Source organism: Rhinopithecus bieti, unplaced genomic scaffold, assembly GCF_001698545.2.
Source record: "Rhinopithecus bieti isolate Rb0 unplaced genomic scaffold, ASM169854v2 scaffold_61590, whole genome shotgun sequence".
In the NCBI taxonomy this organism is placed as follows: domain Eukaryota; kingdom Metazoa; phylum Chordata; class Mammalia; order Primates; family Cercopithecidae; genus Rhinopithecus; species Rhinopithecus bieti.
In genome coordinates, this window is record NW_016823353.1 from 134,130 (window position 1) to 145,014 (window position 10,885).

The 10,885-nt window shown below is 42.1% G+C and overlaps 1 protein-coding gene across 6 annotated transcripts in view; it reads right to left on the reverse strand.

Annotated features, from left to right (window-relative positions):
• The window catches only part of LOC108521511 (centrosomal protein of 135 kDa-like), a 31,233-nt gene extending 20,360 nt beyond the window's left edge, over window positions 1-10,873 (reverse strand). The window contains exon 1 of one of the 6 annotated variants that reach the window (XR_001883210.1): window positions 10,710-10,873. Coding sequence is in view for 2 of the 6 variants with exons in the window: in XM_017861373.1 (XP_017716862.1) it covers window positions 10,311-10,421 (111 nt within the window). In the remaining 4 variants the exon portion in view is untranslated. Of the gene's footprint in view, window positions 1-10,310; window positions 10,569-10,625 lie in introns of those variants that run through there. The other 5 variants (XR_001883212.1, XR_001883209.1, XR_001883211.1 and 2 more) reach the window with 5 other exon arrangements.
• Between the last annotated feature and the right edge of the window lie 12 nt (window positions 10,874-10,885).

The window sequence follows — 10,885 nt, forward strand, 5'->3', positions numbered from 1 at the left end:
AGAATCGCCACATTGTCTTCCACAATGGTTGAACTAATTTACACTCCCACCAACAGGGTAAAAACATTCCTATTTCTCCACAACTTCTCCAGTATCTGCTGTTTCCTGACTTTTTAACGATCCCCATTCAAACTGGCATGAGATGGTATCTCACTGTGGTTTTGATTTGCATTTCTCTAATGACCAGGGATGATGAGCTTTTCTTCATGTTTGTTGGCTGCATAAATGTCTTATTTTGAGAAGTGTCTGTTCATATCCTTTGCCCACTTTTTTGATGGGGTTTTGTTTTTCTTGTAAATTTGCTTAAGTTCCTTGTAGATTCTGCACATTAGCCCTTCATCAGATGGGTAGATTGCAAAAATTTTCTCCCATTCTGTAGGTTGCCAGTTCACTCTGATGACAGTTTCTTTTGCTATACAGAAGCTCTTTAGTTTAATTAGATCCATTTGTCAATTTTGGCTTTTGTTGCCATTGCTTTTGGAGTTTTAGTCATGAACTCTTTGCCCATGCCTATGTCCTAAATGGGCCTAGGTTTTCTTCTAGGGTTGTTATGGTTTTATGTTTTATGTTTAAGTCTTTAATACATCTTGAGTTAATTTTTGTATAAGGTATAAGGAAAGGGTCTAGTTTCAGTTTTCTGCATATGGCTAGCCAGTTTTCCCAGCACCATTTATGAAATAGGGAATCCTTTCCCCATTGCTTGTTTTGTCAGGTTTGTCAAAGATCAGATGGCTGTAGATATGTGGTGTTATTTCTGAGGCCTCTGTTCTGTTCCATTGGTATATATGTATGTTTTGGTATCAGTACCATGCTGTTTTGGTTACTGTAGCCTTGTAGTATAGTTTGAAGTCCGGTATCGTGATGCCTCCAGCTTTGTTCGTTTTGCTTAGGATTGTCTTGGCTATATGGAGTCTTTTTTGGTTCCATATAAAATTTAAAGAAGTTTTTTCTAATTCTGTGAAGAAAGTCACTGGTAGCTTGATGGGGATAGCATTGAATCTACAAAATACTTTGGGCAGTATGGCCATTTTCACAATATTGATTCTTCTGATCCATGAGCATGGAATGTTTTTCCATTTGTTTCTGTCCTCTCTTATTTCCTTGAGCAGTGGTTTGCAGTTCTCCTTGAAGAGGTCCTTCCCATCCCTTGTAAGTTGTATTCTTAGGTATTTTATTATCTTTGTAGCAATTGTGAATGATAGCTCACTCATGATTTGGCTGTTTGTCTATTACTGGTATATAGGAATGCTTTTGATTTCTGCACATTGATTTTGTATCCTGAGACTTTGCTGAAGTTGCTTATCAGCTTAAGGTGATTTTGGGCTAAGACAGTGGGGTTTTCTAAATATACAATCATGTCATCTGCAAACAGAGAGAATTCGACTTCCTCTCTTCCTATCCGAATACCGTTTATTTCTTTCTCTTGCCTGACTGCCCCAGCCAGAACTTCCAATACTATGTTGAATAGGAGTAGTGAGAGAGGGCATCCTTTTCTTGTGCCGGTTTTCAAAGGGAATGCTTCCAGGTTTTGCCCATTCAGTATGATATTGGCTATGCAGTTTGTCATAAATAGCTCTTATTATTTTGAGATACATTCCATCAATACCTAGTTTATTGAGAGTTTTTAGCATGAAGAGGTGTTGAATTTTATCAAAGGCCTTTTCTGCCTTTGAGACAGAATTGAGACAACCATGTGGTTTTTGTCATTGGTTCTGTTTATGTGATGGATTATGTTTATTGATTTGCATATGTTGAACCATATGACTTCATCCAGGGATAAAGCTGACTTGATTGTGGTGGATAAGTTTTTTGATGTGCTGCTGGATTTGGTTTGCCAGTATTTTATTGAGGATTTTCACATCGATGTTCATCAGAAATATTGGCCTGAAACCTGATGCCAGGTTTTGGCATCAGGATGATGCTGGACTCACAAAATGAGTTAGGGAGGATTCTCTCTTTTTCTATTGTTTGGAATAGTTTCAGAAGGAATGGTACCAGTTCCTCTTTGTACCTCTGGTAGAATTCGGCTGTGAATCCATCTAATCCTGGGCTTTTTTTTGGTTGCTAGGCTATTAATTACTGCCTCAATTTCAGAACTTGTTATTGGTCTATTCAGGGATTTGACTTCTTCCTGGTTTAGTGCTGGGAGGGTATATGTGTCTAGGAATTTATCAATTTCTTCTAGATTTTCTAGTTTATTTGCAGATAGGTGTTTACAGTATCTTCTGACGGTAGTTTGTATTCCTGTGGGATCAGTGGTGGCATCTCCTGTATCATTTTCTTATTGTCTATTTGATTCTTCTCTCTTTTCTTATTAGTCTGGCTAGCGGTCTATCAATTTTGTTGATCTTTTCAAAAAACCAGCTCCTGGATTCACTGATTTTTTGAAGGGCTTTTTGTGTCTCTATCTTCTTCAGTTCTGCTCTAACGTGTTACTTCTTATCTTCTGATAGCTTTTGCATTTGCTCTTGCTTCTCCAGTTCTGTTAATTGTGATGTTAGGATGTTGATTTTACATCTTTCCTGCTTTCTCCTGTGGGCATTTAGTACTATAAATTTCCCTTTACACACTGCTTTAGCTGTGTCCCAGAGATTCTGGTGTGTTGTGTCTTTGTTCTCATTGGTTTCAAATAACTTAATTCTGCCTTAGTTTCATTATGTACCCAGTAGTCATTCAGCAGCAATTTCCATGTAGTTGGGTGGTTTTGAGTGAGTTTCTTAATCCTGAGTTCTAATTTGATTGCACTGTGGTCTGAGACTGTTATCATTTCCATTCTTTTGCATTTGCTAGGGAGTGTTTTACTTCAATTATGTGGTCAATTTTAGAATAAGTGTGATGTGTTGCTGAGAAGAATGTATATTCTGTTGAGTTGGGATGGAGAGTTCCGTAGATGTCTATTATGTCCACTTGGTCCAGTGCTGAGTTCAAGTCCTGAATATCCTTGTTGATTTTCTGTTTCATTGACCTGTCCAATATTGACAGTGGGGAGTTAAAGTCTCCCACTATTATTGTGTAGGAGTCTAAGTCTCTTTGTAGGTCTCTAAGGACTCGCTTTATGAATCTGGGTACCCTGTATTGGGTGCATATATATTTAGGTTAGCTCTTCTTGTTACATTGATCCCTTAACCATTATGTAATGCCCTTCTTTGTCTTCTTTGATCTTTGCTGGTTTAAAGTCTGTTTTATCAGAGACAAGGATTGCAACCCCTGCTTTGTTTGCTTTCCATTTGCTTGGTAAATCCTCCTCCATACCTTTATTTTGAGCCTATGTATGTCTTTGCATGTGAGATGGGTCTCCTGAATACAACAGAACAATGGGTCTTGACTGTTCATCCAATTTGCCAGTCTGTGCCTTTTAATTGGGGCATTTAGCGCATTTACATTTTAGGTTAATATTGTTATATTTGAATTTGATCCTGTCATTATGATGCTAGCTGGTTATTTTGCCTGTTAGCTGATGCAGTTTCTTCATAGTGTTGATGGTCTTTACAATTTGGTATGTTTTTGCAATGGCTGGTACCTATTTTTCATTTACATGTTTAGTGTTTCCTTCAGGAGCTCTTGTAAGCCAGGTCTGGTGGTGACAGAATCTCTCAGCATTTGCTTGTCTATAAAAGATTTTATTTCTCCTTTGTTTATGAAGCTGAGTTTAGCTGGATATGAAATTCTGGGTTGAAAATTCTTTTATTTAAGAATGTTGAATACTGACCCCCACTCTCTTCTGGCTTATAGGGTTTCTGCAGAGAGATCCACTGTTAGTCTGATGGGCTTCCCTTTGTGGGTAACCCAACCTTTCTCTCTGCCTGCCCTTAACATTTTCTCTTTCATTTCAACTTTGGTGAATCTGATGATTACGTGTCTTGGGGTTGCTCTGCTGGAGGAGTATCTTTGTGGTATTCTCTGTATTTCCTGAATTTGAATGTTGGCCTGCCTTGCTGGGTTGGGGAAGCTCTCCTTGATAATACCCTGAAGAGTGTTTTCCAACTTGATTCCATTCTCCCTGTCACTTTCAGGCTACACCAATCAAAGGTAGGTTTGGTCTTTTCACTTAATCCTATATTTCTTGCAGGCTTTGTTTGTTTCATCCTTTTTTCTCTAATCTTGTCTTCACGCTTTATTTCATTAAGTTGATCTTCAATCTCATAGCCTTTCTTCTACTTGATCGATTCGGCTATTGATAACTTGTATATGCTTCACCAAGTTCTCGTGCTGTGTTTTTCAGCTCCATCAGGTGTTCTTCTCTAAACTGGTTATTCTAGTTAGCAATTCCTCTAACCTTTTCAAAAGGTTCTTAGCTTCTTTGCATTGGATTAGAACATGCTCCTTTGGTTCAGAGGAGTTTGTTATTACCCACCTTCTGAAGCCTACTTCTGTCAATTCGTCAAACTCATTCTCCATCCAGTTTTGCTCCCTTGCTGGTGAGGAATTGTAATCCTTTGGAGGAGAAGAGGCATTCTGGTTTTAAAATTTTCAGGCTTTTGCACTGGTTTTCTTCATCTTCATGGATTTATCTACCTTTGGTGTTTGATGTTGGTGACCTTCAGATGGGGTTTCTGTGTGGACGTCCTTTTTGTTCATGTTGATGCTATTCTTTTCTGTTAATTAGTTTTCCTTCTAACAGTCAGGCCCCTCCTGCTGCAGGTCTGCTGGGGTTTGCTGGAGGTCCACTCCACACCCTGTTTGCCTGAGTATCACCAGCAAATAGCAGAAGCTGCAGAACAGCAAAGATTGCTGCCTGTTCCTTCCTCTGAAAGCTTCGTCCCAGAGGGGCATCTGCCAGATGCCAGCCAGAGCTCTCCTGTATGAGATGTTTGTCAACCTCTGCTGGGAGATGTCTGTTGACCCCTGCTGGGAGATGTCTCCCAGTCAGGAGGCACAGGCGTCAGGGATCCACTTGAGGCAGCAGTTTGTCCCTTAGCAGAGTTAGAGCACTCTGCTGCTCTCTTCAGACCAGCAGGCAGGAACATTCAAGTCTGCTGAAGCTGCGCCCACAGCCACCCCTCTCCCCAGGTGCTCTGTCCCAGAGAGATGGGAGTTTTATCTATAAGCCCCTGACTGGGGCTGCTGCCTTTCTTTCAGAGATGCCCTGCCCAGAGAGGAGGAATCTAGAGAGGCAGTCTGGCCACAGCGGCTTTGCCAAGTTGCAGTGGGCTCCGCCCAGTTCGAATTTCCCACCGGCTTTGTTTACACTCAGTTGGAAATGCAGAAATCACCCGCCTTCTGTGTTCATCTCACTGGGAGCTGCAGACAGGATCTGTTCCTATTCGGCCATATTGCCAGATGCAAAAAAATTATTTTTAATTTATTCTTTTTTATTTTTTTCAATGTGAAGTCTAAAATAAGGAAGAACTCTAATTCTCAATTAGGAAGTCACACAGCAGAGTGGTTAACAGCATGTATTTTGGCATCAGCCTGCCTACATTCATTATCCTAGTTCTGCCACATATTAGCTGCGTGACCTTGGGTGACTTGGTTACTTCGCTGACTATAGCTTCCTCATTTACAAAATAGGGATGATAATAAGAGTATCTGCATTGGCTGGGTGCAGTGGCTCACGCCTGTAATCCCAGCACTTTGGGAGGCTGAGGCGGGCAGATCACCTGAGGTCAGGAGTTCGAGACCCACCTGGCCAACATGGTGAAACCCCACCTCTACTAAAAATACAAAATGTAGCTGGGCATGATGGCAGGCACCTATAATCCCAGCTACCTGGGAGGCTGAGGCAGGAGAATCGCTTAAACCCAGGAGGCGGAGGTTGTAGTGAGCCGAGATTGCACCACTGCACTCCAGCCTGGGGGACAAGAGCGGGACTTCGTACCAAAAAAAAAAAAAAAAAGAGTATCTGCATCATAGAGTTGTGTGAGGATTAAATGAATTAATATATGTTTTAACTTTAGCACTTAGAATAGTGCCTGGCGCATGATAAGCACTTTATATGTTATTATTTACTATTATTACTAATTCCTCTCACTGAGTCAACTTAATTGCCTATCAAGTCCTACTGATCTTTTCACTAAAAATTATCTGTTACATTTCTTCCGTCCGTATCACTGTTTTAGTTCATGCTTTCAGACTGTAGCCATCACATTTATTCACTTTATAAGTAAACTTATAAATAGCTAGAATAAGAATGAACCAAAAACATCTTTCTGAGGATAAAAAGATGTAAAACAAATAGAACCCTACAATTTCGACCCTAAATGAATCTAGGAAAGTCCAGAACAAATAAATCAGAGATTACAGCACAGCATGATTACTGCTACATCAGAGTAATGCACATAGATGCTAAGGGAACACTGAGAAAGAAGCTACAAAAAAAGTATTTCTGACTTCTACTTCTTCAAAAAAGACTTAGGATCTACTCTCCATTCCAAAAGAACTATGAGCATATCCCCACTGGAGCACTTAATGCATTCTATTACTTTTACAGGATGTCCACAGCCATGGCTACTTTAACATGTCTAAAACAGACTTCCTTTTTTTTTTTTTTTGAGACAGTCGTGCTCTGTCACCCAGGCTGGAGTGCAGTGGCATGATCTCAGCTCAGTTCAAGCAATTCCCTGCCTCAGCCTCCTGAGTAGCTAGGATTACAGGCATACACCACCACATCCAGCTAATTTTTGTATTTTTAGTAGAGCCAGGGTTCCACCATGTTGGCCAGGATGGTCTCGATCTATCGACCTCGTGATCTGCCTGCCTTGGCCTCCCAAACTGCTGGGATTACAGGCGTGAGCCACAGCACCCAGCCTGGATTTTATTTTTACTTGCAGTGGAAAGCCATTGATGTATTTTTGAGCCAGGATCATCTTATTATAATTTTCTTTTTCGTTTTTTTCCCTCTCCCTTCTCCCCTCCCACAGGATCTCATTATTTTGAAGTGATTGATTTGATTTCCGTGTGGAGAATAGGTTGTAGGGTGCAACAATAGAAGCAGAAAGACAGCAGGGAATGGTTGCAGTATTCTAGGTGGGAGATGATGGTGACTTGGACCAGGGAGGTGGTAACAAAAATACAGAGAAGTGGATGGATTTATAATATATATTTGAAGATAGAACCAACAACATTTGCTAATAACTTAGAAGGGATTTATTGCAGTGAGCCAAGATCATGTACTGCACTCCAGCCTGGGCGACAGAGTGAGACTCCACGTCAAAAAAAAAGAAAAAAAAAAGGCACAGCCTTTAGGGGATGATTAGGCCATGAAGAATTGCTGGTATATAATAGATCCCAGAGAGCTCCCTCGCCCCTTCTAAAATATGAGGACACAGTCTGAAGGTACCATCTATAAACCAAAAAACACCACACATTGATTCTGCTGGCAACTTGATCTTAGAATTCCCAGTCTCCAGAACTGTAAGAATTAAATTTCTGCTGCTTATGTTATTTCATTATAACAGCCTGAATGGACTAAGATATGTGCCAATATCATTTGACTTCAAGTCCTCTGCTCTTGCTTTTCCTTTCAGGAACACTTTCTACCCAGCCTTTCACATGGCTATCTTCTCACCCTCAGCTCCTTGGCTAAAATGTCAGAGGGTCCTCCCTGACTACTTATCTAAAGTAGCCTCTCTCCCAGTCACTCTCTCAAATAAGTGATAAGCTATTTGCACTTACCACTACTTGAAATTATATCATTTATTTGCTCACTTGTTTACTATCTCCCTCAACTAGAATATAACATTCAAGAGCCCTAGGTTTTTGTCTTGTCTCTGTTATATCCCTAAAGCCTTAAAAGTGCCCAGCACAAAGGTGAAACGCAATAAAACATTTTCAAAATAAGAAAATTTAATGATTCGAACAAAGCAGTTTCCATGGTGGGTGAAAACAAGTCTGAAGGGGACTAATGTAAGAATAGTAAAGAAAAAAAAAATGGAAAATGTAAACTTCTTTTAGGAAGCATGATTGTGAGAGGAAGAGAGGTAGAACAAAGGTGGAAGACGACCAGGGTTGTGGAAAGGTCATTACAGGAGGAGAAAAACTTGTTCCTTAATTCTCTTTACATAAGGATCCTCTTTCAGAATTAAAAGCCCTGCAGCCCCTCCTCAGAAAAATGCAAATACACCTTTACAAACAATTTCAGGGGATTTAAGACTCTCTCAGGTCCTTGGACTCCAGGTGAAGAAGTCCTACAGTACAGAAACATGAAGATTCCGAAGCCATGAGTTAATGTTAATTGATGGAGAAAGACAGCTGAGGTAATAAGAGGAAACCCAGGTAAATATGTATTGCCCTGAGACAAGAAAAAGAAAAGCAAGGACAGGTGAAGATTTAGACACTTGTAATCCCAATAATCCCCGCACTTTGGGAGGCCAAGGCCGGAGGATCACTTGAGCCCAGGAATTTGAGACCAACCTGGACAACATAGTGAGTCCCTGTCTCTACAAAAAAGAAAAAAGAAATTAGCCAGGCATAGTGGCATCCACCTGTGGTCCCAGCTACTTGGGAGGCTGAGATAGGAGAATCACTTGAGTCCAGGAGGTCAAGGCTGCAATGAGTCAAGATCGCACCATTGCACTCCAGCCTGGGCAACAGAGCGAGACTCCGTCTCAAAAAAAAAAAAAAAAAAGGTAAGTGGCATGGAAATCTGAGGAAGTTTCTGTCTGGTTGAATTTTAATTTTTCAGTGAAACAGGAGATAAGATTATATAATAAAAAGTATCAGTGTCGAGCAAAATATGAAGCACATAATATGTATTCAACAAATTAATTTTTTGATAGAATGGAAAATACTGGACTACTTCATATGGAATTCTGAAATCTGGTTCCACAAAAGTTTACTACAGTTGAGGTGGGTTTTTCTTTTTAAAAATATTGTCTCCAAAAGTGTAGACTTATAGACACTGAAGTAGGAAGGAACAGCCTCACTAACAGAAGGATGTGGAAAACCATACAAGATTTATGAATAATTTTGAGAGAGGATTTTACATAATAAGTGGATAAATATTTGGGGAAACAATCACCAAACTAAATACTGAGAGCAACGATAAAGATTAATCTTTAAAAAAATGTTGAGTAAAGCAGCAAGATGTAAATGAATACTTAGTACAATCCCATTTGTACGAAGTTCAAAAACAAGCCAAACTGTAACGTGCACGTTCACATACAATGATGTGAAACATTAAGGAAAATCAAGGAAGTGGCTCTTAGAAGTCAGGAGAGTGGCCATCTGTGGGGAGGGAAAGGAGCATGTAATCTGAAAAGGAGATAAATAATAATACCTCTAACTGCCTCTGTGTATGGAGAACTTCAAAACCAAATCGTCCTAAGCAAACTAGTCTAAGCAACTGAAAAAGCATACAGAAAGATCTCCCAGAGAATCTCTACACCTGATTATATTCTGAGCTACAAACAATGATTTTTCTTCAGAAGGTAAACAATACGTGAAATATTTTGGAAGCTGCCACAAAATAATGCCAAAGTTTAGGATTTAAAATTAATATTTCATTAATGTACCTTCCTAGTTATTTCCCACTAAGACTGAAGAGTTTGGCTCATTAATCAATTAAAATACAAACAAGAATCTGTCTTATCCTGGAAGCAAATTCGAATGTGACATCCTACTTCTGTAACTAACCTGTTTTTTTCTACTTACAAACCTATTGTTACTCTATTTATGTCCTTACACGCAAACAAAGTATACTTGAAATGCTGAACACCAGTACAGAGAATTTTAAACAAGGAAATCTCCTAGGATATAAGGTCCTGGAATGGAAGAAGGAAAACGTTGGGACACTGTAATCTATGCAAACCTTCCTGCAGTCGCGGAAAAAAAAAAAGTGAAAAAAAAACCATATTTCTGTGAGTTTTTAGGTATCAAATCCATGATCACCTAGTTATCCAATTTAAGTCTCAAATAGTTTTTCAACAAAAGCCAGCTTTCCCTGCCTTTACTGTGTATAATTTTTACTAAAATTATCAGATTTTCATGCAAATGCCTATGTAATCTCAGCCTTTCACCACCCCAGGTCTAGACAGAGACTCAGAAATGAGCGATCCGGAGTCAGGTTAAACTCCCAAATCTGTGACTTCCAAATTCCTCGGCTCCACCAGAGCTTCCAGAGCGTTTCTAAACTGAACAGTCCCCCCAACAACCAAGCGGAGAGCTGCGGGAGGACGCCAAGCGGTGACCATAGGAACTGGACTCAAACCTAACCTCCCAAGAAGCAGGGGCAACGCGTGCTGCTAAGCTTCCGGCCGGCAGCTGTGCCTGCCGCTGCCCCTCACAGCGGCTCCCGCGGCAAGCGCCCACCTCCGCCCGCCACGGCCCCGCACCCGCCACTCCCGCCCGCTTGCAGCCGCCTTCTCAGAGACCTTCTGGCCCAGTAGCAGCGCTCTCCCCACCCTGCGCATCTCCGCAGCTTCTACCTGGAGCTCCGGGTCCCTCCCCGGGCTCCTCGGCCCGCCGTCCTGCCCAGAGCTCATCCCGGCGACTGCCAGGTCTCGGCCTCCGCGGGGAATACGAGAACCGCCCAGTCTCCATCCTCCGCCCCTTTCTCCTCCCTTCCCACCCCCAAATCATCCCGGCCCCGCCCCGGCGAATCGGAGGAAGGCGGGAGCCGGCGGGAAGGAGGCGGGGGCGGTTAGCGCCAGCCGGCGCCGGCGTGGCCCCGCCCTCACGCTCTGTACCGGAGTGGGGCTCGTCTTCCACCTCCCCGGCGCCCCAGCTTTGCTTCCGTCCCGCTCGCCCCCAGGCCCGGTGCGCACGCGTACCTGGCTCGACCTTTCCTGTCGCGGGGACTACAAGCCGTGCGCGCGCACTTACGCACGGAGCGACGCGTACGTCCACCTGCCTGCCGTACAGGGCACCTAGGAGGGACCTCTTCCTGGCCCATCGGCGCCGCGCAGGCGCACGCCCACGCAGCGCCTAGACGCCCGACCCGAGCGTC